Here is a 27868-nt window from a genome sequence, read left to right on the forward strand (position 1 = left end):
ATGAAGAAATTGACTGCTAGCACTGTTAAGGCCCCGTGGATTGATAAGGAATTTAAAAGCTGTATGTTTGAGAGGGACGAGGCAAACAGAGTGGTGAATAAATCTGGCTGCACATTTGATTGGCAAATTTACTGTAAATTGAGAAATGATGTGACTAAACTGAACAAAGAGAAAGAAGACATTTTATTATGAAATCAAGACAAAGTATGATGGAAAAAAGTTTTGGAATACTTTAAAGAACATGATGGGCAGAAAGACTAATTCAACTCCATCTTTCATTGAATCAGATGGCTAATTTATCACAAAATCTTTTGATGTTGCCAATTACTTTTATTATTATTTAATTGGCAAAGTAGGCATTAAATGCCAACAACAAACTGTGTGCCTTCACATTCATGCATAAATGACCTAATAATGAAAGAAAACATTGTAATTTTGAATTCTGTAAAGTTAGTGTGGGTGAGGTAGAAAAATTATTGTTGGCCATCAACAAAGTAAATCACTTTTTACTGGTTCTAACAGCCGACCAATCAGCTTGCTGTTTTTGACAACTCAATTTCTCTCTAAACAAATTAACAACAGACGTTCAGCATGCTTACAGAGAAGGGCACTCAACATGTATTGCACTGACACAAATGACTGATGATTGGTGGAAATAAATTGATAACAATAAGATTGGGTGTGCTGTACTGTTTGATTTCAATGCAGCCTTTGATATTATTGACCAGAACCTGTTGTTGAGGCTTTTCAACCTCTACCATATCGTGATTTCAGAGCTATCGATCTAATAGAACACAGAGGGTTTTCTTTAATGGAGGCTTCTCTAATGTTCAAAATATATAAAGTGTGGTGTAACACACGGCCGTTTTCTAGGCCCTCTACTCTTTTCTATTTTTACTAATGACCTGCCACTGGCATTAAACAAAGCCTGTGTGTTTATGTATGCTGATAATTCAACCCTATACGAGTCAGCAACCACAGCTAGTGAAATCACTGCAACCCTAAACAAAGAATTGCAGTCAGTTTTAGAATGGGTGGCCAGTATTAAACTAGTCCTGAACATCTCTAGAACTAAGAGCATTGTATTTGGTAAAAATATTTCTTTACGTTCTAGACTTCAGCTGAATCTAATAATGAATAACGTGGCTGTTGAGCAAGTTGAGGAGACTAAATTACTTAGTGTTACCTTGGATTGTAAACTGTCATGCTCAAAACATATTATTTCAATGGCTGTAAAGATGGGGAGACAATGACAGAGGACAAAGATATGCTCTTCTTTTTTGACACCACATTCCACAAAGAAAATCCTGCAGGCTCTAGTTTTATCTTATCTTGATTATTGCCCAGTCATATGGTTAGCTGCTGCAAAAAAAGACCAAGAAAAACTGCAGCTGGCAGAGAAGAGAGCAGCACTTCTTGCTTTTCACTGTAATCAGAGGGCTAATATCAACATTATGCATGCAAGTCTCTCTTGGCTAAAAGTAGAGGAGAGACTGACTGCATCACTTATTTTTATAAGAAACATTAATGTGTTGAAAATTCAAAATTGTTTGCATAGTCAATTTACGCACATGCACTTACCCCACCAGACATAGTCAATTTACACACATGCACTTACCCCACCAGACACGCCACCTGGGGTATTTTCACCAGGGCCTAAAATTAACACCCGCCACCCGTCAAATGTGGTTAGATTTTGGCTTTGGTGGGTAACACGTTGGCGGGTGGTCAAGGCTCCACACTGTGAGCATTTCACTCACATTTGTGAATAAAAATAGTCAAGTATGGTCACATTTATAGCTAAATAAATGCTGTAGTAGCCGTTTTAAAAGTATTTCTGCCGTTTAGTTTCATGGTTGGTCAATTCATCGCACAAAGTCAAAGAACTAGGAATCCTATAGCCTGTCCCACCTTGCACTGCAACACTGCCTGGCTGGGAGCTGTGCACAGCCTGTCCCACCTTGCACTGCAACACTGCCTGGCTGGGAGCTGTGCACATGTGAAGAGCTGAGTGAAAGACTCATTTTAGAAGTGCTGCGCAACCCATAAAAGTTGGTCTCATTAACTTGAAATGAAAGTCTACTGAAGTGAGACTTTGTCCTGGTGTTTCTTGGCTATTTACATTGTTTTGTTCACAAGCTAGGTTGTTTTTCAATGTTTGAGTTTCAACAGCTAGGGAAGAGAAGACAATGGGCTACTAGTCATGACTGGAGCAGTGTTACCACGGTAACCTCCCGCCCTTAAAGGGGTAGGTGAACATTTTTGTATCTAATATTTTGGTTAAAAGTTTATTTAAATTAAACAATATACCACATTACTTCTTCCAAGTAACACATATATTGTTTTAGAAACATTACAAAGCATGGACATCCATTTCGGGGTGTTTTGTTGGTGTCATTTTTGCACACAAAGGATTTGTGTGCAAAAATGGATCACAAAGTATATTTTAGGCCCTGCTTTTCACAGTTCCCAAATCCAGTACAAATTCAAGAAAACTTACAGTATTATATAAAGCCATGATTACATGGAAATCCCTTCCAACAGGGATTGCTCATGTGAACAGCAAACTCAGTTTAAAAAAACAGATAAAGCAGCACCTCATGGCGCAACGCCTCTCCCCTATTTGACCTAGATAGTTTGTGTGTATGTACTGATTTTTAGGCTATATGTAATGTTTTAAATATATGTAGTTCTGTTCTTGTATATTAATGTTTTGTATTATGTCATGTTTCATGTTTTGTGTGGAACCCAGGAAGAGTACTTGCTGCTTTCGCTAATAAAATACCAAAATAGCTTTTAATGAATGTGAAAACAAATCTGCATTTGTGCACCAACTAAGTTGGTGTATTTAGTGATGGTGTAATACAGTTATACATCCCCAAAGTGATATGACATATCTTAATATTTGAGAACAGTTATATTAGACACAGATATGACACAATCCCCTAATACAATAGAATCAGTCAAAAGAGTCCAGAAAAAACACCTGCTTCTCTTATTGTTTCCAATAATGTTGCAATGCATCAATACATTATTAATAAAACACCATCAGTATGTTTTTCAAAACAGTTACCAGGAAATCAGCTAACCCGTGGCAGTCACACAGAACACACAACCCATATTTGTTTGTGAGGCAGGTATGCTTTTACAAGATGATTCTCAACAACTATCTGATCCTGTGACATAGGCACACACTAGCTTTTGTTCAACAAAGAGGGCTCCCTCTGTGGTTCTCAGCTGAAGCATTGACGATGGTGCAGGACTGTCTACAATATTCCCAACGCTCTGTCTACATGTTAAAACCCTTGCTTGTGATACGGCTTTGGAAACCTTTGGAAATGTACTGTCATATAATCAAGAACGTTTTTCATAAAACAAAAGGTTAAATTACTACACACCTTTATAGGGTTAGGGTTCCCACACGGCTATATTTCAATGTTACAGCGCTTGTTAAAGGAAGACCGATGGAAGACAGAGACAACCAACTGTTCTAATTAGCTCCGAACACCTGTGTGTATTGGAAGAAGGATGCCAGAATAGTGTTGTAATCAAAACATACTGTCGGCTGCAACTGTGTTAAAACCGGTTAAAACAGTGTACAGTAAGTGTTTATGTTGCATTTGCTAAATTATTTTTATGTGATATGAAAATAGAGGGCTTTATGTTTTAGAACCGTATCACTATTGAGAATCGATTGACGTTTAGATGGAATATTCGGCTGTTTTTGCTGCCAGAGCCAGTTTACCTCTGAACATAACATATAAGGTCTTTGGACTTTAAAGGAGTGGGCTCGCATACACTCTTTAATAGTAACATTTTGGTCTAAGACACACACACACACACACACACACACACACACACACACACACACACACACACACACACACACACACACACACACACACACACACACACACACACACACACACACACACACACACGAATCCACACATGCATCCAAAACACATGCACCTGCAGACACACACATACACACACATAAGCACATACTCACACAAAGAAAAAACTACAAAGCACTTGACCAAAATTATAGGTAACCTGTTTTGTTTGGCATTGATAGTATAAACCCACTCGAAATAGTCAGTGGTGTAAAGTACTTAAGTAAAAATACTTTAAAGTGCTACTTACGTCGTTTTTTGGAGTATCTGTACTTTACTTTAATATTTATAGTTTTGACAACTTTTTCTTTCACTCCACTGTCTCTGACACCCGAAAGTAGTAGTTACATTTCGAATGCTTAGCAGGACAGGAAAATGGTAAATTTCACACACTTATCAAGAGAACATTCCTGGTCATCCCTACTGCCTCTGATCTGGCAGAATCACTGAACACAAATGCTTCGTTTGTAAATTATGTCTGAGTGTTGGAGTGTGCCCCTGGCTATATGTAAATAAATAAAAAAACAAGAATATCGTGCCTTCTGGTTTTAATATAAGGAATGTGGAATAATTAATATTTTAGCAATTACATTTACTTTTGATACTTAAGTATATTTAAAACCAAACACTTTTAGACATTTACTCAAGTTGTATTTTACTGCGTGACTTTTACTTTTACATTAGTCATTTTCTATTATGATATCTTTAGTTTTACTCAAGTATGACAATTGGGTACTTTTTACACCATTGGAAATAGTTAGTCATATCTGAAAGAGGACAAAATAATGAACGATTTAGGTCTATTTACAAGAAAATACTATGGGTACAGTATGTTTTAGCACTCTGGTTGGAAACACGCACGCGCAAATGCACACACACACACGCATGCGGGCGCACGCGGTTTCAAACGTTTCACTCAAGCTATAATTTGGTACGCGGGTAATGCAGATGATTTCGGGATCAGAGCGGCGATTGGCTAGAGAGACGAGCGTGTCACTCAGGCTCACGGGAGTTTAGGTAACTGTGTACCTGTCTGTCCCAAACAAACGCTTCTCATCACATCACTTCTTGATGTGACAAACAGCAGCAAAATTAGGAAATATTGGAGCAGTTTCACAGACGTAATATTTAAAAACCCCGCGGCCACTGACATGGTAGGATGATATGCAACTGTCTTGGTGTAGCAGTTAATTAAATCATGGTTGTTGGCGGGAGGAACGATATTTTGACCAAAGCAACTTCATTCTGACGACTGCCTTTTTTATTTATTTAACTGGGGAGGAGGTTAGCCTACTTATAAAGATAAACGCATAAAGTGTATGAAGCGATTAATGGGTAAATATGCTATTATTTGCGCGGTCCAAATAACAAACAGGTAGAATTCAAATTAATCTGGAATTGAGAATTTAACTGTATAGCCTACTTCTCTGTCACGGTTGGGATGCTATTCACTGTAAATTAATAAAAACGAAATCCAGTGTGTTGCATGTTTGTAACAATGGCTTGACATTGGCTTCTAAACTTTATGAAATATGCTCTCACTTACTATGAGCGTGCTTGCGTTGTCTGTCTGGCTGTTTGTGATACAGGTTAAGGATGACCATGAGAAGCAGCAGCAGGACTCCCATGTGGGCAGCAAAGATGAGAATATTGACCGGGGGAACTGGACCAATAAGAGGGAATACATGTTGTCTATGATTGGCTATGCTGTGGGTCTGGGGAATGTATGGAGGTTCCCCTACCTGGCCTATAAGAATGGAGGAGGTAAGTGGACACACACACACACCAGTGGGTCTCGGTGCAGTTTAAGATTAGGGATGATGATTTTTGAGAATGGCCTAATTTCTATTACAGCCTATTGGATGACTGTCATTCATACTCCATTCACCCAGCTCAATGTTTAGTCTACTACATGATACTTGAATTTGCCCAATACCCATCATGAGGTTGCTACAACCTAGCCTACGGATGAAAGTTTATAACATAGGTACACAGGTTGAGAGACAAATTTGACTAATCAAGGTGACGGATGGTGAAACATTCAATACCGCTTTGCACACTCTTGCCATCATCTAGCTGATCTAGGCTGTAGTCACTAGTCCAAACAGTGGCAACACGGAACATCTAAAAGTAGAGTTTCTATTGGACAAATTCTGATAGTTTCATCCCGTTTTGTTCCGTTTCCTTCTGTTTAAGAAATGTTTTGCAACAGAATGGGTGGAATGAATCCACCCCTGATCACCCGTTCACCTTCATAGCAGGCACATACAGCATCATCACTTTGCTTGTTAAATAATTCCTTCTCAGATCTACGCTCTCTCTCCTCTCACCTTTTCCCTTTGCTTGGTGTTAAGTGCACAACACAACAGCTGTCTGTGACCAGGTGAAAATATGTATCTAAGTCAAACCTTCATACCCTAACTGCTAACCACTGCACAGCCTACATCGAGTGCGGTTACATGCATACAATAATGCGACTATTGTGGATAGTCAGATTAATTTAAAAGTTTGATTTAAAAAGTTTACACGCTTTGCAAGAACAACGATTTGCCTAATAATCCTGTTTACATGGACACATCTGCAATCAGGCTACCTGATGGCACTCTGATAAATGCAAAAAATCGGTAATCAAAATAAACGTTCTACCACAGCGAACATGTTATGTTTGGGAAGCATATTTGATTTTGAGTTCGGACATGTAACGTTTTATGTGAAAACTACTTCTAAGACATACTACCGTTCAGAAGTTTGGGGTCACCTGTCCGTGTTTTTGAAAGAAAAGCAAAAAAAAATTGTCCATTAAGATAACATCAAATTGATCAGAAATACAGTGTAGACATTGTTAATGTGGTAAATGACTATTGTATCTGGAAACAGGCGGATTTTAATTATTATTATTATTTTACATTTTTAAATGGAATATCTACAGAGGCCAATTATCAGCAACCATCACTCCTGTGTTCCAATGGCACAATGTGTTAGCTATTCCAAGTTTAGCATTTTAAAAGGCTAATTGATCATTAGGAAACTCTTTTGCAATTATGTTAGCACAGCTGAAAACTTGTTCTGATTTAAAGAAGGAATAAAACTGGCCTTTTTTGGACTGCTTGAGAATCTGGAGCATCAGCATTTGTGGGTTCGATTACAGGCTCAAAATGGCTAGAAACAAAGAACTTTCTTCTTAAACTCAGTCTATTCTTGTTCTGAGAAATGAAGGCTATTCCATGTGAGAAATTGCCAAGAAACTGAAGATCTGGTACAGTGCTGTGTACTACTCCCTTCACAGAACAAAGCAAACTGTCTCTAACTAGAACAGTGAAGAGGCAACTCCAGGATGCTGACCTTCTAGGCAGAGTTCCTCTGTCCAGTGTCTGTGTTCTTTTGCCCATCTTAATCTTTTCTTTTTATTGGCCAGTCTGAGATATGGCTTTTTCTTTGCAACTCTACCTAGAAGGCCAGCATCCCGGAGTCGCCTCTTCACTGTTGACGTTGAGACAGGAACACGACTTTCCCGAAGCGGATCCTCTGTTTGGTCCACCACCCAGGACAATGGATCAAAACAAGGCTCCCTAAATTTGATCAGCATATCAAATGCGCGACCCGGGCTGGACTAATTCTGGATCATTGTTACTCTAACTTCCATGACGCATACAAAGCCCTCCCTCGCCCTCCTTTCGGCAAATCTGACCACGACTCCATTTTGTTGCTCCCAGCCTATAGACAGAAACTTAAACAGGAAACGGCCGTGCTCAGGTCTGTTCAGCGCTGGTCCAACCAATCTGATTCCACTTTTCAAGATTGCTTTGATCACGTCGAACAACATTGATGTATATGCTGATTCGGTGAGCGAGTTTATTAGCAAGTGCATCGGTGATGTTGTACCCACGGCGACAATTAAAACCTTCCCCAACCAGAAACCGTGGATTGATGGCAGCATTCGAGCAAAACTGAAAGCGCGAACCATTGCTTTTAATCAGGGCAAGGCGGCCGGAAACATGACCGAATTCAAACAGTTTAGCTATTCCCTCCAAGGCAATCAAACAAGCTAAGCGTCAGCATAGAGACAAAGTAGAGTCGCAATTCAACGGCTCAGACACGAGAGGTATGTGGCAGGGTCTACAGTCAATCACGGACTACAAAAATAAAACCAGCCCCGTCGCGGACCCCGATGTCTTGCTCCCAGGCAAACTAAACAACTTCTTTGCTCGCTTTGAGGACAATACAGTGCCACCGACACGGCCCGCTACCAAAACCTGCGGGCTCTCCTTCACCGCAGCCAACGTGAGTAAAACATTTAAACGTGTTTACCCTCGCAAGGCTGCCGGCCCAGACGGCATCCCTAGCCGCGTCCTCAGAGCATGCGCAGATCAGCTGGCTGGTGTGTTTACGGACATATTCAATCAATCCCTATCCCAGTCTGCTGTTCCCACATGCTTCAAGACGGCCATCATTGTTCCTGTTCCCAAGAAAGCGAAGGTAACTGAGCTAAACGACTATCGCCCCGCAGCACTCACTTTCGTCATCGTGAAGTGCTTTGAGAGACTAGTCAAGGACCATATCACCTCCACCCTACCTGACACCCTAGACCCACTCCAACTTGCTTACTGCCCCAATAGGTCCACAGACGATGCAATCGCAATCACACTGCACACTGCCCTAACCAATCTGGACAAGAGGAATACCTATGTAAGAATGCTGTTCATTGACTACAGCTCAGCATTTAACACCATAGTACCCTCCAAACTCATCATTATGCTTCTGTATACTGTATACTTCTGGCCCTTCTTTGGATACTGTGTTAACAACCCTCCAAACGAGCTTCAATGCCATATAACTCTCCTTCCGTGGCCTCCAATTGCTCTTAAATACGAGTAAAACTAAATGCATGCTCTTCAACCGATCGCTGCCTGCACCTGCCCGCCTGTCCAACATCACTACTCTGGACAGCTCTGACTTAGAATATGTGGACAACTACAAATACCTATGTGTCTGGTTAGACTGTAAACTCTCTTTCCAGACTCACATCAAACATCTCCAATCCAAAGTTAAATCTAGAATTGGCTTCCTATTCCGCAACAAAGCATCCTTCACTCATGCTGCCAAACATACCTATGTAAAACTGACCAATCTACCAATCCTCGACTTCGGTGATGTCATTTACAAAATAGCCTCCAATACCCTACTCAATAAATTGGATGCAGTCTATCACAGTGCCATCCGTTTTGTCACCAAAGCCCCATATTCTACCCACCACTGCGACCTGTACGCTCTCGTTGGCTGGCCCTCGCTTCATACTCATCGCAAAACCCACTGGCTCCAGGTCATCTACAAGACCCTGCTAGGTAAAGTCCCCCCTTATCTCAGCGTTCCAGCAGGTATATCTCTCTGGTCACCCCCAAAACCAATTCTTCCTTTGGCCGCCTCTCCTTCCAGTTCTCTGCTGCCAATGACTGGAACAAACTACAAAAATCTCTGAAACTGGAAACACTTATCTCCCTCACTAGCTTTAAGCACCAACTGTCAGAGCAGCTCACAGATTACTGCACCTGTACATAGCCCATCTATAATTTAGCCCAAACAACTACCTCTTTCCTTACTGTATTTATTTATTTATTTATTTTGCTCCTTTGCACCCCATTATTTCTATCTCTACTTTGCACATTCTTCCACTGCAAATCAACCATTCCAGTGTTTTACTTGCTATATTGTATTTACTTTGCCACCATGGCCTTTTTTGTTTACACCTCCCTTATCTCACCTCACTTGCTCACATTGTATATAGACTTATTTTTCTACTGTATTATTGTCTGTATGTTTGTTTTACTCCATGTGTAACTCTGTGTTGTTGTATGTGTCGAACTGCTTTGCTTTATCTTGGCCAGGTCGCAATTGTAAATGAGAACTTGTTCTCAACTTGCCTACCTGGTTAAATACAGGTGAAATAAAAAATATTTAATTCAATTCAATTTAAAAAATGCTTGAGGCCCTGGGTTTCAACCCCGCCCTGTGCAACTGGGTCCTGGACTTTCTGATGGGCCGCCCCCAGGTGGTGAGTGTAGGTAACAATATATCCACCCCGCTGATCCTCAACACTGGTGCACCACAAGGGTGCGTTCTCAGCCCTCTCCTGTACTCCCTGTTCACCCATGACTGCGTGGCCATGTACGCCTCCAACTCAATCATCAAGTTTGCAGACGGCAGTACAGTGGTAGGCTTCATTACCAACAACGACGAGACGGACTACAGGGAGGTGAGGGCCCTCGGAGTGTGGTGTCAGGACAATAACCTTACACTCAACATCAACAAAACAAAGGAGATGATCGTGGACTTCAGGAAACAGCAGAGGGAGCACCCCCCATCCACATCGACGGGACAGTAGTGGAGAAGGTGGAACGTTTTTAAGTTCCTCTGAATACACATCACGGACAAACTGAAATGGTCCACCCACACAGACAGCGTGGTGATGAATCTTCAACCTCAGGAGGCTGAAGAAATTTGGCTTGTCACCAAAAACACAAACTTTTACAGAGGCACAATCGAGAGCATCCTGTCGGGCTGTATCACCGCCTGGTACGGCAACTGCTCCACCCACAACCGGAAGGCTCTCCAGAGGGTAGTGAGGTCTGCACAATGCATCACCGGGGACAAACTACCTGCCCTCCAGGACACCTACACCACCCGATGTCACAGGAAGGCAGAAAAGATCATCAAGGACAACAACCACCCGAGCCACTGCCTGCTCACCCCGCTATCATCCAGAAGGCGAGGTCAGTACAGGTGCATCAAAGCTGGGACCGAGAGACTGAAAAACAGCTTCTATCTCAAGGCCATCAGACTGTTATACAGCCATCACTAATATTGAGTGGCTGCTGCCAACATATTGACTCAAATCTCTAGCCACTTTAATAATAAAAATTGGATGTAATAAATGTATCACTAGTGACTTTAAACAATGCCACTTTATATAATGTTTACATTACTCATCTCATATGTATGTACTGTATTCTATACCATCTACTGCATCTTTCCTATGCCGTTCGGCCATCGCTCACCCATGTATTTATATGTACATATTCTCATTAATTCCTTTACACTTGTGTGTATAAGGTAGTTGTTGTGAAATTGTTAGATTACTTGTTAGATATTACTGCATGGTCGGAACTAGAAGCACAAGCATTTCGCTACACTCGCATTAACATCTGCTAACCATGTATATGTGACCAATAAAATTTGATTGGATTTGAGGGTACTATTTAATGAAGTTGCCAGTTGAGGACTTGTGAGGCATCTGTTTCTCAAGCTAGACACGAATGTACTTGTCCTCTTGCTCAGTTGTGCACCGGGGCCTCCCACTCTTTCTATTCTGGTTTGTCAGTTTGCGCTGTTCTGTGAAGGGCGTAGTACACAGCACTGTACCAGATCTTCAGTTTCTTGGCAATTTCTTGCATGGAATAGCCTTCAATTCTCAGAACAAGAACAGACTGAGTTTCAGAAGAAAGTTATTTGTTTCTGGCCATTTTGAGCCTGTAATCAAACCCACAAATGCTGATGCTCCAGATACTCCACGAGTCTAAAGACGGCCAGTTTTATTGCTTCTTTAGTCAGCACAAGTTCAGCTGGGCTAACATATTTGCAAAAGGGTTTTCTAATGATCAATTAGCCTTTTAAAATGATAAACTTGGATAAGCTAACACAATGTGCCATTGGAACATAGGAGCGATGGTTGCTGATAATGGGCCTATGTAGATATTCCATAAAAAATCTGCCGTTTCCAGCTACAATAGTCATTTACAACATAAAAAATGTCTACACTTTATTTCTGATCATTTTGATGTTATTTTAATGGACAAAATAAATTTGCTTTTCTTTCAAAAACAAGGACATTTCTAATTGACCCCAAACCTTTGAACAGTATTGTACATTGTTGCGCCCAACACACTTCACTCGCCCTAAAGAGGGCAGTGTGCTTGGCAGGTGCAAGCACACGCACAGAACCAATACACTGCTGGAATGCCTTTTTTTTCTTTTTTAAGATGTTTTTACATGTCCTACTCATTTCAAAGATTACTTAGCAAACCAGGAGTTTTAATCGGCATTTATTTACTTAGATTTGTACCTTACGCCGATTTAAGATAAGCAGAGTAAAGTTGTGTGTGTATATGACTATTGCATAATCTGCCTAGTGCCATAATCAGTTTAATATGAAATTATTAGTGTGCATGTAAACGTACCATATTTGCTATTGTCATAGTCAACATAGCTAGGCCTACTAGAACTAATGCATTAGTAAACCCACAATCCAATCTATGTGTACAGCTAGCAGTTAGACTGGCAGGCACTGGCGGCAATACATTACTAAAACCGAAAGCTTACCTTGACTTGGAAGAGTTGCAGTGTTGGATTGCTTTAGCCAGCTGGCTAACATAAATGGCATTCCTCGCTGTTTGAGTCAGGTTGTTGAGTAGGCTAAATTAGCTGCCTTAGCTAGCTAAGTGAGTGAAAGGTAATGAACTGCTTATCCTTAATTTAAGAAATGAATTTGTTTAAAACTGTTCAACTATTGTCTTTCTGAGTCAACAACACACCACACTTGATGCACTGCTGTGCTAGCTAGCTAGCTGTAGCTTATGCTTTCACTACCAGATTAATTCTCTGATCTTTTGATTGGATGGACATGTCAATTCATGCTGCAAGAGCTCTGAGATTGGAGGACGTCCTCCGGAAGTCATCATAATTACTGTGTACGTCTATGGAAGTGGGTGAGAACCGTGAGCCTCCTAGGTTTTGTATTGAAGTCAATGTACCCAGAGGAGGATGGAAAATATATTTTTCCTCCACCTACACTATTATTCTACCCTAGAAGGTGCTGTTGATGCTACTGTAGACCCTCATTGCAAAACAGTGTTTTAATCATTTTGGTAACATTAATATATTTAGTATAGTTTTATCTTATGTTGACATTAGGTTTTTCTGAAATTCACTGAGTAGGATGGTCCTCCCCTTCATCTGAGAAGGAGCCTCCACTGACACACACATACACAGTGACCTAAGCTTGCTTAGTGTGCACTAATGACACACCTGTTCAATAGTAACGCAATACCGTATAACGGGTCCCCAGTTGCATTCAGCCGTGTGGGTCGATTTCTTTTCTTTTTTTCTCTTTTTCTTTTTTTTTTCCTTGAGCAGATGGTCGGGGGCCGGAACATAGTTATAAACTCAGCAAAAAAAAGAAACGTCCTCTCCCTATCAACTGCGTTTATTTTCAGCAAACTTAACGTGTAAATATTTGTATGAACATACGATTCAACAACTGAGACAAACTGAACAAGTTCCACAGACATGTGACTAACAGAAATTGAATAATGTGACTCTGAACAAAGGGGGGGCTCAAAAGTAACAGTCAGTATCTGGTGTGGCCACCAGCTGCATTAGGTACTGCAGTGCATCTGCTCCTCATGGACTGCACCAGATTTGCCAGTTCTTGCTGTGAGATGTTACCCCACTCTTCCACCAAGGCACCTGCAAGTTCCCGGACATTTCTGGGGGGAATGGCCCTAGCCCTCACCCTCTGATCCAACAGGTCCCAGACATGCTCAATGGGATTGAGATCCAGGCTCTTCGCTGGCAATGGCAGAACACTGACATTCCTGTCTCGCAGGAAATCACGCACAGAACAAGCAGTACGGCTGGTGCAATTGTCATGCTGGAGGGTCATGTCAGGATGAGCCTGCAGGAGGGTACCAAATGAGGGAGGAGGATGTCTTCCCTGTAATGCACAGCGTTGAGATTGCCTGCAATGACGACAAGCTCAGTCCGATGATGCGACACACCGCCCCAGACCATGACGGACCCTCCACCTCCAAAATGATCCCGCTACAGAGTACAGGCCTTGGTGTAACGCTCATTACTTTGATGATAAACGCAAATCCGACCATCACCCCTGGTGAGACAAAACCGCGACTCGTCAGTGAAGAGCACTTTTGCCAGTCCTGTCTGGTCCAGCGACGGTGGGTTTGTGCCCAATGGTGACGTTGTTTCCGGTGATGACTGGTGAGGACCTGCCTTACAACAGGCCTACAAGCCCTCAGTTCAGCCTCTCTGTCCGCAATAGGCTGAGTCTGAGCACTGATGGAGGGATTGTGCGTTCCTGGTGTAACTCGGACTGTTGTTGCCATGCTGTATCTGTCCCGCAGGTGTGATGTTTGGATGTACCGATCCTGTGCAGGTGTTGTTACACGTGGGAGACAGTGTTGTTACACTGTCTCCCTGTAGCGCTGTCTTGGGCGTCTCACAGTATGGACATTGCAATTTATTGCCCTGACCACATTTGCAGTCCTCATGCCTCCTTGCAGCATGCCTAAGGCACGTTCACGGAGATGAGCAGGGACCCTGGGTATCTTTCTTTTGGTATTTTTCAGAGTCAGTAGAAAGGCCTCTTTGTGTCCTAAGTTTTCCTAACTGACCTTAATTGCCTACCGTCTGTAAGCTGTTAGTGTCTTAACGACTGTTCCACAGGTGCATGTTCATTAATTGTTTATGGTTTATTGAACAAGCATTGGAAACAGTGTTTTAAACCATTTACAATGAAGATCTGTGAAGTTATTTGGATTTTTACGAATTATCTTTGAAAGACAGGGTCCTGAAAAAGGGAAGTTTCTTCTTTTGCTGAGTTTAAATTTGAACATTGCAAATTGACCGCAAAAATCCTAACCGATCACGTATTTGACAAAAACGGAATCATTTAAATCCTAGATAAGCTCACATGCCTCTATTTATGCGTGGGTTTACATGGCAACAGATTTCCTAAATTAAAATCACTTGAAGCTTATTTCCTGGTGATTTTAGTCTTATGTCCCAAAATAATTTTATGTGTCAGAACTTGGGGGGCCAAATAAAATCACCTACTGGCCGACTTTGTCCCGCTATTTGGGAATCCTACCCTATAATCACTTATAAACTAGACCATGGCAGAACATTCTTAAAGATTCATTTCAGATTATTGGAGTTAAGCCCATATACGCTCCCACCATCCACTGGCTACCTCATATTCCTGCATTTGTTATTAGTGTCAAGTTTTCTGTCCTCTCTGTCTCTAGGTGCTTTCCTCATCCCGTATGTCATAATGCTGGCTGTTGCTGGTATACCTCTGTTCTTCCTGGAGAGTTCCTTTGGTCAGTTCTGCAGCCAAGGCCCTGTCAATGTGTGGCGGGCTCTGCCCATATTTCAGGGTAAGACTAACCCTTCTACTCCTAATTTACCACCTAAGCCCAAACCGGTCCCAATTCAATGTCTACCCATTACTCTTGGTCTCAACCCTTCGATGTTTGCAGATACAGTATGTAAGATATAAGCTATGTTTTTGGAACCTTCACCACTACACTGCTTATACCTAGCCAGACTCTTCAGATCTGCAGACATTGAAGGGTAAGGGCCAAAGGGAATGGTTAAGGAGTGAATTGGGACCAGCTGTATGACTTTTCTTTCCACTTCTAGGAACTCATCCATTCACTTCACCACTCAGACTTTTTGGGAGTGTTTGCTACTACTCTCTGTTTGAATGTTGTGTGAGCAGCCAGCCCATTACACCACGGGATCAGCTTTATTGACCTTAGAGGACAATTGTCTCAAGTTTGTTTGAGCAGTGTATTAATGGTTAACCATATGACCTGAATCTAAACTCTATGTATGAGCTGGAGGAACTATCAGTCTAGCCCCAGGGCTAACCCTATAAGGCTGCTAGTCCATTTATTGTATGTACCCAGCCCCTGAGCAAACCTATAACCCTACCAAGCCCAATGGGTTACTGTGTCACTCTGTCAGACTGGCCTCTAGCTGCTGAATGTGCCAAAACACAGAACACATTCATGGTGCGTATTGGACCAAGTCCTTCTCTACTGCTATTGGTTAGTTATAAAACTGTCAAGGGTAGTGTTTCCAAATCCTGGTTTTTGTTTTATACCCTAGCACTACGCAACGCACCTGATTCACATTTGTTGTTTATTTCAATCCGGTGTGTAGTGCTAGGTCAAAAACAAAAATGTGCACCCCTTTTGGATCCCCAGAACCAGGATTAAGAAACACTGCTCTAGGATGTGCATGTAAGCAATTTCTTAGTAATACTTGTTTGTGAGCTGAAATAAAAGATCCTAGAAATGTTCCATAAGCACATCTAATTTTGTTATTATGTTTAGCACAAAGTTGTTTACATCCCCGTTAGTGATAATTTCTCCTTTGGCAAGATAATCCATCCACCTGATAAGTGTGGTATATCATTACACAGGTGAACTTTGTGCTGGGGACAAAAAGCCACAAATGTTTTGTCACATAACACAATGCCACAGATGTTTTGACGGAGTGTTCAATTGGCATGCTGACTGCAGGAATGTCCACCAGAACTGTTGCCAGAGAATTTAATGTTTTAGAGAATTTGGCAGTACGTCCAACCGGCCTCACAACCGCAGACCGCCTGCAACCACGCCAGCCCAGGACCTCCACATCCGGCTTTTTCACTTCCACCCATACTGCTGATGAAACTGAGTTTGCACAAGTGAAGAATTTCAGCACAAACTGTCAAACCGTGTCATAGAAGCTCATCAGCTTGCTCGTTGACTTTACTGTTGTTTGGCATTTTAACCGACTTCAGTGGGCAAATGCTCATCTTCGATGGCCACTTGCACGCTGGAAAAGTGTGCTCTTCACGAATGATTCCCTGTTTCAACTGTACCGGGCACATGGTGATGAGTGCTTCTATACCTGCATTGCTTGCTGTTTGGGGTTTTAGCCTGGGTTTCTGTACAGCATTTTGAGATATCAGCTGATGTAAGAAGGGCTTTATAAATACATTTGATGAGTGTTGTGTGGTGGCAGGCATAAGGTACGGGCAACAAACACAATTGCATTTTATCAATGGCAATTTGAATGCACAGAGATTAAAATGAAATCACCCATTGATCATGTTTGGGATGCTCTGGATCGACATTTACGACAGCGTGTTCCAGTTCCCGCCAATATCCAGGAACTTCGCACAGCCATTGAAGAGGAGTGGGACAATATTCCACAGGCCACAATCAACAGCCTGATCAACTCTATACAAAGGAGATGTGTCGCACTGCATGAGGCAAATGGTGGTCACACCAGATACTGACTGGTTTTCTGATCCATGCACCTACTTTTTTTTTTTTTTTAAGGTATCTGTGACCAACAGATGCATATCTGTATTCCCTGTCATGTGAAATCCATAGATTAGGGCCTAATGAATTTATTTAAAGTGACTGAGTTTCTTATATGAACTGTAACTCAGTAAAATCTTTCGAATTGTGTATTTGTGGTCAGTGTAATTTTTGTACATTGCCACTGTAGTTATTCTTTCGCGTGCTTTGGCGGATACATCCTACCATAGAATGTCTCACTTATCATGTGTTCTCTGTTATGTCGTCCTTGGAAAAGATCATGTTTTCCTCAATGGGACTTCCTTGATTAGATAAATCTTAAGATGAGGAACTACAATGTGACCGGTTGACCAGTATACCAGGAAGCACTGGTTCTGGCTGTTTGCCTTCGGCTGAATCAGTATGTGATAAAGATGGAACTTCACAGAACTTGTCAATAAAGTGACTGCTATCAGGGATGGTGACGATTCAATCTATTCAGGAAGTGAATTGAAATTAAAATATTGAAGAATCCGCCTTGATTTACATCTAACTCAATTCCTGCTCCCTCTCTCCTTCTCTCCTCACTCTCCCTTTCCCTATCCTCTCCAGGTGTGGGTGTAGCTATGGTTTTGGTCAGTACGTTAGTAGGCATCTACTACAACGTCATCATTGCCTACAGTCTCTACTACATGTTTGCCTCATTCCAGTCCCCTCTGCCATGGAGTGACTGTTTCTACTGGTCCAACAGCAACTGTAGCCTCACACCTAGAGGTACCTGTTTTATAATGTAGTGTCACATCTAAAGATGTAGTGAAGTTTCCCTGTTGTACAGCTTTTACTCTTCTATCATGTTAATTAGGCTCCAAACAAAATAACCTTGACCAATATTTTCCATTACCTGACATTAATGTTTTCCATGATATGCTTTAATGAACATGACCTAGGTGAACCTGAACAGAGTGCCATGTAACTTTACCACTGACAATGGCTTCTGACCTCTATAGAAGTGTGCAACATTACCCTAGCTGCCAACTGGAGTGAACCAGTAATTGCAGCCAACATGACGCTGTGGGAGAATGAGACTTGCCCAATGGAAAACCTCATCAGCATCCCAGTACAGAGCCCCAGCGAACAGTATTGGGAGTGAGTAGCACACACACACTTTATTCTATTTGAATTTCACTCAGTTGAAAATACTTCAGAGGTCGCACAGGTTGTGTTGAATCTGTCTGTAAAATTGACCACCTTACAGTCAGACAATCTCTTTGTCTATCCCCAGCCTGGTGGCCTTACAAAGGTCTAGTGGTCTGGATGAGACCGGTCCGGTGGTCTGGCATCTGGCTCTCTGTCTGCTACTGGGATGGCTGCTCATCGCTGCTGCCCTTTACAAAGGCATCAAGTCTTCAGGGAAAGTCTGTATGACCCATTTCCTGTTTGTGTGTGTGATAGTGATGTGCGGGTTGACTCATAACCAACCCACAATCGCCGCGGTTATATCCACGAGGCGGGCAGGTTTAGGGTCATGAAATATTGAATAAAGGGAAAACGATACCTTTCATTATTTTAGGCTAGCTGGCATTAGTGCATAAGCTGTAGGGCCTAACTGTACGTGCACCAAATAGCTTACATGCCAGTCGCCAAATGCATTTGGAACGGCCAGGACAAGTTAACGTCGTTCCACGGAGGGAAAAAAAGGACAATGTCTGAGTTTAGAGAAAAGCTGCGAAATGGAGAGTCGAAAATAAAGACAAGGGAGGCCCAGAAAAGTCATATTTGAAGTGGTAAAAGAGGATGATAGCAGTGCTGGCTATGTTATGTGTGATTGTCAAATTTGTACAGTGCCTCAGTCACAAGACAGGGACTTCAAATAGGCCTATGGCATGTCAAGGGAATTGTAGCCTGCTGTTGATGGGTTAAATGGAAAGTGAAATCTGGACACTGACTGTAGGTCTATAACCTCTCACTTAGCCTTAATATTAACTCCTGCAGAATTTAAGCATTTCTTGCAGTAAAATGATACAGCATATGTAGGCAACATTTATACTCACAGGAGTGGAGAAATATGATTTCTTTCTTTCAGCATCTTGAGAGAATACAAATCTGCAGTTAGATACTGTCTGTTGCGGTGCTATCTTTATCAGCATCATAAAAGCTGATAGTATTTCAACCACAAAATATGCATCCAAGCTGAACTGAAATCTTATCAGAAACACGTTGGGTTGTTTTCACAGCTTTCTATTTCCTTACAACCGGTCAAACTGATATTATTTGGAAATTTTACACATCTTTTAAGTTTTAGTTATTTCATTTTCTTGCTGGTCCCTAAATGTCTTTGCTCCATGGAAGTATCAGAGATGACTGAAAACTTTACCAATGTCAATTAGATTTTTGTAAGCAAGGGTTTATTTAGTCTTGGGCAACATAATGACAGAAGAGATGCTGCACATATCTAATTATAGACAAGTTGACTTACAAATAGCCTACCAAAACATTGGAAGTTACAAGCAAAAACATATCTGAAATCAGGCTACTTAGTACCAAAAAAAAAACCTTACGGTAACCTACAACATTTTCTATATTAGAGGGTTAGGGTCGGGTGCGGGCCTCCGATTTAAACTTATCACATATAGTCGGGTGGTTGTGGATGGGTTATTAGCAATTGCGGGCGAACAAAGAGCTGACCTGCTCACCACTAGTGTGTGAGTTGGTCCTGTCTTTCTAATGTGTGTCTTTCGGATGTGCGTGTGTCTCTAATATTTTTGTGTGTGTCTGTCCCCAGGTGGTGTATTTCACCGCTACGTTTCCCTATGTGGTGTTGCTGATCCTGCTGATCCGGGGAGTTACACTAGAGGGCGCCAGAGACGGGATCGAGTTCTACATTGGCTCCCAGTCCAACCTCACAAAACTGGGCGAGGCAGAGGTTAGAGCCTAACCTCTTACCTGTCAACTCAAAATACACATGCCTTACTGAAGTAACTAAATAGTAGGTCTTTCTGGCAGGTGTGGAGAGATGCAGCCACACAGATCTTCTATTCTCTGTCAGTAGCGTGGGGTGGTGTCACGGCCCTGTCTTCATATAACAAGTTCCACAACAATGTGTTCAAGGACGCACTGACCGTCTGCCTCACCAACTGTGGTACGACTCAAACACCACACACGCACCAGATGGATGCTAATGGTATCATAAAGAAGAAAATATACATTGAAGATCACTTTCAAGGTTTCATTGTGTTCCAGTACATTGTTTTTCCTTTCCTGTTTAATGTCACTCTATAGGTACCAGTGTGTTTGCAGGCTTCGCCATCTTCTCCATCTTAGGTCACATGGCTCATGTCTATGGAAAGCCTGTATCAGAGGTGGCCCAGGCAGGTGAGTAGTACACCACTGTACACCACTGTACTGTGTTTAACTTTACCTTACTGACACAATAGCCACTTAACAAACACTAACAAAGTGTGCGCATGCGTGTAGGTTTTGGCCTAGCATTTATTGCGTACCCTGATGCCCTGTCCAAGCTGCCCATTTCTCCTCTTTGGTCCATCCTCTTCTTCTTCATGCTGCTCACCCTTGGACTGGACTCGCAGTTCGCTGGCATAGGTCAGTCAGACAAACACACACCCATGCACATGGGACACACACACCAGGGTATTTCAGTTACTGCTAACTATTTGGGGTATTTCAATTACTTTCAAAAACATTTGGAAGTAAGTATTTAGATATTTTTTTATTTGAAAAGACCAGTAGTTGAATATTGGAATGTATTTGGAAATACACTTGGAAAGTTTTTGAAAATACTCATACACTACCATGCATTTAAAGATGCACTATGCAGAAATTGCACTGCCACTTCCTGACTGCTAAAATTTGAATTGTTCACCTAATTTCAGTTTGTGACAAAACAAGCAAGTATAGTGTAGAGTCATTGTAGCATCTAAAACGCTGTGAAATATATTTTCCATAACAAAAAATATTGTATTTTCAGCTGTTTGACGTTGGTGTACAAAATACTAAAATGCACAGAAAAATAAGTATTTAAACAACAAATAATAAAATGTGCATGCATTTTAACCCAGGGCTGAGATACATACATACATACATACATACATACATACATACATACATACATACATACATACATACATACATACATACATACATACATACATACATACATACATACATACATACATACATATATATACACACACACGGCACAAGTGAAAAGTTTGGACACCTACTCATTCCAGGATTTTTCTTTATTCTACATTGTAGAATAATAGTGAAGACATGAAAACTATGAAATAACACATGGAATCGTGTAGTAACCAAAAAAGTGTTAAACAAAAAATATATTTGAGATATTTCAAAGTAGCCACCGTTTGCATTCATGACAGCTTTGCACACTCTTGACATTCTCTCCACCAGCTTCAGGAGGTTGTCACCTGGAATACTTAAGACCCACCCATAAGACCCATCAGTCTTGAAGGAGTTCCCACATTTGCTGAGCTCTTGTTGGCTGCTTTTCCTTCACTCTGCGGTCCAACTCATCCCAAACCATCTCAATTGGGTTGAGGTCGGGGGATTGTGGAGGCCAGGTCATCTGATGCAGCACTCCATCACTCTCCTTCTTGGTCAAATAGCCCTTACACAGCCTGGAGGTCTGTTGGGTCATTGTCCTGTTGAAAAACAAATGATAGTACCACTAAGCGCAAACCAGATGGGATGGTGTATCGCTGCAGAATGCTGTGGTAGCCATGCTGGTTAAGTGTGCCTTGAATTCTAAATAAATCAGTCACCAGCAAAGCACCATCACACCACCACCTCCATGCTTCACGGTGGGAACCACACATGCGGAGATCATCCGTTCACCTACTCTGCGTCTCAAAGACATGGCAGTTGGAACCAAAAATCTCCAATTTGGACTTATCAGACTAAAGGACAGATTTCCACCGGTCTAATGTCAATTGCTTGTATTTCTTGGCCCAAGCAAGTCTCTTTTTCTTATTGGTGTTCTTTAGTAGTGGTTTCTTTGCAGCAATTCAACCACAAAGGCCTGATTCACACAGTCTCCTCTGAATAGTAGATGTCTGTTACTTGAAGCATTTATTTGGGCTGGTTACTAATGAACTTATTCTCTGCAGCAGAGGAATCTCTGGGTCTTCCTTTCCTGGGGCGGTACTCATGAGAGCCAGTTTCATCATAGCGCTTGATGGATTTGCGACTACACTTGAAGAAACTTTCAAAGTTCTTAATTTTCCGGATTGACTGACCATCATGTGTTAAAGTTATGATAGACTGTTTCTCTTTGCTTATTTGAGCTGTTCTTGCCATGATATGGACTTGGTATTTTACCAAATAGGGCTTTCTTCTGTAAACCACCCCTACCATGTCACAACACAACTGATTGGCTCAAATGCATTAAGAAGGAAAGAAATTCAACAAATTCACTTTTAACAAGGCACACCTGTTAATTGAAATGTATTCCAGGTGACTACCTCATGAAGCTGGTTTAGAGAATGCCAAGAGTGTGCAAGGGTGGATACTTTGAAGAATCTCAAGTGTGAAATATATTTGGATTTGTTTAACACTATTTGTTTGGTTACTACATGATTCCATATGTGTTATTACTTAGGTTTGATGTATTTTACAATGTAGAAAATAATTAAAAATACAGAAGCCCTTGAGTGAGTGTCCAAACTTTTGACTGGTACTGTAATTATTCAGACTCTTTACTCAGTACTTTGTTGAAGCACCTTTGGCAGTGAATACAGCCTCAAATATTCTTTGGGTATAACGCTACAAGCTTGGCACACCTGTATTTGGGGAGTTTCTCCCATTCTACTCTGCAGATCCTTTCATGCTCTGTCAGGTTGGATGGGGAGCGTTGCTGCACAGATATTTTCAGGTCTCTCCAGAGATGTTCCATCATGTTCAAGTCCGGGCTCTGGCTGGGCCACTCAAGAATATTCAGAGACGTGTGCCAAAGCCGCTCCTGCTTTGTCTTGGCTGTGTGCTTAAGGTCGTTGTCCTGTTGGAAGGTGAAACTTTGCCCCAATCTGAGGTCCTGATTGCTTTAGAGCAGGTTTTCATCAAGGATCTCTCTGTACTTTGCTCTGTTCAGGTGAGACTTGAAATTGAGCTCAGGCGCATCCTCTTTCCATTGATCATCCTTGATGTTTCCACAACTTGATTTGGAGTCCACCTGTGGTAAATTTAATTGATTGGACATGATTTGGAAAGGCGCACACACCTGTTATGTAAGGTCCCACAGTTGACAGTGCATGTCAGAGCATAAACCAAGCCATGAGGTTGAAGGAATTGTCCGTAGAGATCTGAGACAGGATTGTGTCGTGGCACAGATCTGGGGAAGGGTAGCAAAACCTTCCTGCAGCATTGAAGGTCCCCAACAACACAGTGGCCTCCATGATTCTTAAGTGGAAGAAGTTTGGAACCACCAAGATTCTTCCCGAGAGCTGGCCGCATGGCAAAACTGAGCAATCGGGGAGAAGGGCCTTGGAGGTGACCAAGAACCCGATGGTCACTCTGACAGAGCCCCAGAGTTCATCTGTGGAGATGGGAGAACCTTCCAGAACGACAACATCTCTACAGCACCACCAATCAGGCCTTTATGGTAGTGTGGCCAGACGGAAGCCACTCCTCAGTGAAAGGCGCCTGACAGCTCGCTTGTAATTATCCAAAAGGCACCTAAAGGACTCTCAGACCATGAGAAACAAGATTCCTTGATCTGACGAAACCAAGATTGAACTCTTTGGCCTGAATGCCAAATGTCACGTCTGGAGGAAATCTGGCAGTATCATGCTGTGTGAATTTTTTGTTTTTTTTCTCAGCAGTAGGACTGGGAAACTAGTCAAGATCGAGGGAAAGATAAACACTGGAAAGTGCATATATCCTTGCTGAAAACCTGCTCCAGAGCGCTCAGGACTTCAGAATGGGGAGAAGGTTCACCTTCCAACATAACAACCCTAATTACACAGCCAAGACAACGCAGGAGTGGCTTCGGGACAAGTCTCTGAATGTCCTTGAGTGGCCCAGCCAGAGCCTGGACTTGAACCCGATCTCTGGAGAGACCAGAAAATAGCTGTGCAGCGACGCTCCCCATCCAACCTTACAGAGCTTGAGAGGATCTGCAGAGTAAAATGGGAGAAACTCCCTAAATACAGGTGTGCCAAGCTTGTAGTATCATAGTCAAGAAGACTCAAGGCTGTAATCGCTGCCAACGGTGCTTCAACGAAGTACTGAGTTAAGGGTCTGAATACATATGAAAATAGGATATTTCAGGTTACATTTGTTTATAAATGTGTTCAAATAAACTGTTTGTGCTTTGTCGTTATGGGGTATTGTGTAGATTGATGGGGAAAAAAGTTTTGATCCATTTTAGAATAAGGCTGTACCGTGAAATAGTAAAGGGGTCTGAATACTTTCCGAAGGCACTGTGTGTGTGTGTGTGTGTGTGTACAAACACACACACTACTAACTAGACCTGGACAGTGACCTCTTGCCGTGTTCCCTCAGAGGTCATCTCCACCTGCCTACAGGATGCCTTCCCTGAAAGGTTCAAATCAAAACGCTCTATCATCTCTGTGGGAACCTGTGCCATCCTTTTCCTGCTCGGCCTGCCGTGCGTAACCCAGGTAAGTCCTTAGTTACCATAACTAAAATAGGTCCTTAGATACCATAATTTCGTTCACATTAATTTATTGCGAGTGCGTGTGATTACTGTGTGTGTGTCACTCCAGGCAGGGATATATTGGGTGACTCTGATGGATCAGTTCTGTGCTGGCTTTGTTCTACTGATCGCTGCTCTGCTGGAGCTTGTTGGGGTATTCTACTTCTATGGTAAATGGAAGTATATTACATGTTATAGCTACATCTACAGCATATATTATGTGATGGGTACATGTAGAGGATATTTTATGTTATAGCTACATACACTGAGTATACCAAACATTTAGGGTGCCCCCCCCCCCCCCCCCCCCCCCCTCAGAACAGCCTCAATTCATTGGGGCACAGACTCTACAAGGTGTCGAAAGCGGTCCACATGGATGCTGCCCCATGTTGATTCCAATGCCTCCCACAGTTGTCAAGTTGGCTAGATGTTCTTTGGGTGGTGGATGAAACCCCAGCAGCATTGCAGTTATTGACACAAACCAGTGCGCCTGGCACCTACTACCATACCCTGTTCAAAGGCACTTCAATATTTTGTCTTGCCCATTCACCCTCTGAATGGCACACATACACAATCATGTCTCAAGGCTTAAAAATCCTTAATCCTGTCTCTTCACCTTCATCTATACTGATTTTGAAGTGGATTTAACAAGTGACATCAATGAGGGATCATAGTTTTCACCTGGATTAACCTGGTCAGTAGAAAGAGCAGGTGTTCTCAATGTTTTTTATACTCAGTGTATATATTGCATGTTATGTTATAGCTATATACAGTATAGTACATTTTATAGAGTATGGCACATTCTGTGTTTGTTTGAAGGAGGAAATCGTTTCATTAAGGACATAGAGATGATGATTGGGACGAGGAGCTCTCTCTTCTGGCTGTGGTGGAGAGCATGCTGGTTTTTCATTACTCCTGCTGTCATCACTGTGAGTACTCTCTGTCTTTCTCTTTAACTTAGATTCTATCCTACCTGGCTCTCTGTTCCAGGGTCCTCATTTCTTTAACCCCTTTTTTCTGGCACGCATACACACTTCTCTAATGCCTGTGTGTGTTGTGTAGGTGATCTTGGTGTGGTCGTTGTTGACTTTCCGTCCGCCATCCTACGGTACGGTGCAGTACCCTGTGTGGGGCGTGGCTCTGGGATGGTGTATGATCGCCTTCTGTCTCATCTGGATACCCCTCGTCGCCATCTGGAAAATACTCTGTGCCCAAGGAAACCCTTGGCAGGTAGGTGTGTCTGGCAGAGATGTGGATGCTTAGGACTTCTGAGAGTGTTTGGAACTTCTCCTGGAATTGTCAATCCATTTCTAGCCAGGTATCAAACCCAGGTCCTGGAAAGTTCAGGTCAAAATGCATGCAGTATATCAAATCAAACTCTCCAAATACAGGTGTGCCAAGTTTGTAGTGTCATACCCAAGAAGACTGTAGTTGCTGCCAAAGTTGCTTCAACTAAGTACTGCGTAAATGGTCTGAATACTTATGTAAATGTGACATTTCTGTTTTTTTTATTTGAATACATTTGCTAAAATTAATACGAACCTGTTTTTTTTTCTTTCTTAGTGATTACAGGGTATTATGTTTAGATTGAGGGATTAAAACAAATTCAATTTTAGAAGGCTGTAACGTAACAATGTGGAAAGTCAAGAGTTCTGAATTCTTTCCGAATGCCCTGTATACAGGGAGTGCCAGTACCAAGTCGATGTGCACAGGTAATTGAGGTTGCTATGTACATGTATGTAGGAGTAAAGTGACTAGGCAACAGGATAGATAATAGACAGTAGCGCGTGTGTGTGGCATGTTATGAGGTGTAGATTCAGGCTGAGGGTCAGCATCAGATATGTCATGATTAATTTCTTCCCTGAGTCGTTTTCATTCAGATCTTGTAGCAGCGTTAACGCAGCATGTGCATCCAATCGTCTTGGTCTTCTTGCCATTGTAAATTACGCACGATCTCACTGTGTACTCCAGGTAGGCCAGAGTAGACTGATAAGACTGCTTGGATTCAGTGGACTGATATAAGGTACATTAATTTTTTTATTTTTTTCACCTTTATTTAACCAGGTAGGCAAATTGAGAACACGTTCTCATTTACAATTGCGACCTGGCCAAGATAAAGCAAAGCAGTTCGACACATACAACAACACATAGTTACACATGGAGTAAAACAAACATACAGTCAATAATACAGTGAAAAATAAGTCTATATACAATGTGAGCAAGTGAGGTGAGATAAGAGAGGTGAAGGCAAACAAAATATATATATAAATAAATAAAAATATAAAAAAGGCCATGGTGGCGAAGTAAATACAATATAGCAAGTAAAAACACTGGAATGGTTGGTTTGCAGTGGAAGAATGTGCAAAGTAGAGATAGAAATAATGGGGTGCAAAGGAGCAAAATAAATAAATACAGTAGGTAAAGAGGTAGTTGTTTGGGCTAAATTATAGATGGGCTATGTACAGGTGCAGTAATCTATGAGCTGCTCTGACAGCTGGTGCTTAAAGCTAGTGAGGGAGATAAGTGTTTCCAGTTTCAGAGTTTCCAGTTTACATACCATATTGAGATTATAATTAGAATATACCAATGCAATAGAATGGCCCACCCTGTTCTTAATTATGCATTATTCGCTTCCCCTCGCTCATCAACGCACCCTTTCTCCCCATCATAACTTACTGCAAAACCATAAGAAAAATGACATTCCCTTCTAAAACTGGTTACAACTACAGTTCTGTTTGCGATATTAAGATTCTAACAACTGCAGTGTGTAATATAGACTTATTTAGTAAAAATCAAGGACGGCGGGGGGCTTGACTTAAATGATGGAGTAATAAAAAAAGAATAAAATGGAGCCAATGTTACTTCTTTAGCATTTCTAGTGTTAATGTCTCCCTACTAAATTCTGCCTGTGTCTCTCCAAGCATCCTCTCTATTACAGTGCATTGTGTCTCTGTCTGCAGCGTATGTGTGCTGTGTGTTCTCCTGTGGAGGGTTGGGGTCCATACTTGGAGGTCCACCGGCAAGAGCGTTATGCAGACGGACAACGGTACTATAGGAAGAACTCTCTCCACCTGCCAGACAACAATGTAAACCACATCTCCAACCACCTCACACGCCTCTAACCCCCTGGGGTG

General features: G+C 41.9%; 1 protein-coding gene across 1 annotated transcript; it reads left to right on the top strand.

Annotated features, from left to right (window-relative positions):
* On the top strand, positions 1 to 27856 carry slc6a14 (solute carrier family 6 member 14). The gene is made up of 15 exons (XM_039015400.1): positions 1 to 24; positions 5513 to 5660; positions 14993 to 15124; positions 17657 to 17818; positions 18052 to 18190; positions 18327 to 18459; positions 19827 to 19967; positions 20048 to 20183; positions 20324 to 20416; positions 20519 to 20644; positions 24581 to 24699; positions 24805 to 24904; positions 25554 to 25663; positions 25797 to 25964; positions 27695 to 27856. The coding sequence occupies exons 1-15, from the start codon at positions 1 to 3 to the stop codon at positions 27854 to 27856; spliced, it is 1893 nt and encodes a 630-aa protein (XP_038871328.1).
* The last annotated feature ends 12 nt before the right edge of the window (positions 27857 to 27868 follow it).

The sequence above is a fragment of the Salvelinus namaycush genome, chromosome 20, assembly GCF_016432855.1.
Source record: "Salvelinus namaycush isolate Seneca chromosome 20, SaNama_1.0, whole genome shotgun sequence".
Classification (NCBI taxonomy): domain Eukaryota; kingdom Metazoa; phylum Chordata; class Actinopteri; order Salmoniformes; family Salmonidae; genus Salvelinus; species Salvelinus namaycush.

What these genes read in the sequence shown, in the direction of transcription:
- slc6a14 (XM_039015400.1), top strand. Translation starts at nt 1, where the DNA reads ATGAAGAAATTGACTGCTAGCACT. An exon ending in CTCGCAGTTCGCTGGCATAG is followed by an intron (nt 20,645 to 24,580) that starts GTCAGTCAGACA and finishes GTGTTCCCTCAG; the next exon opens with AGGTCATCTCCACCTGCCTA. An exon ending in TTACTCCTGCTGTCATCACT is followed by an intron (nt 25,664 to 25,796) that starts GTGAGTACTCTC and finishes TGTGTTGTGTAG; the next exon opens with GTGATCTTGGTGTGGTCGTT.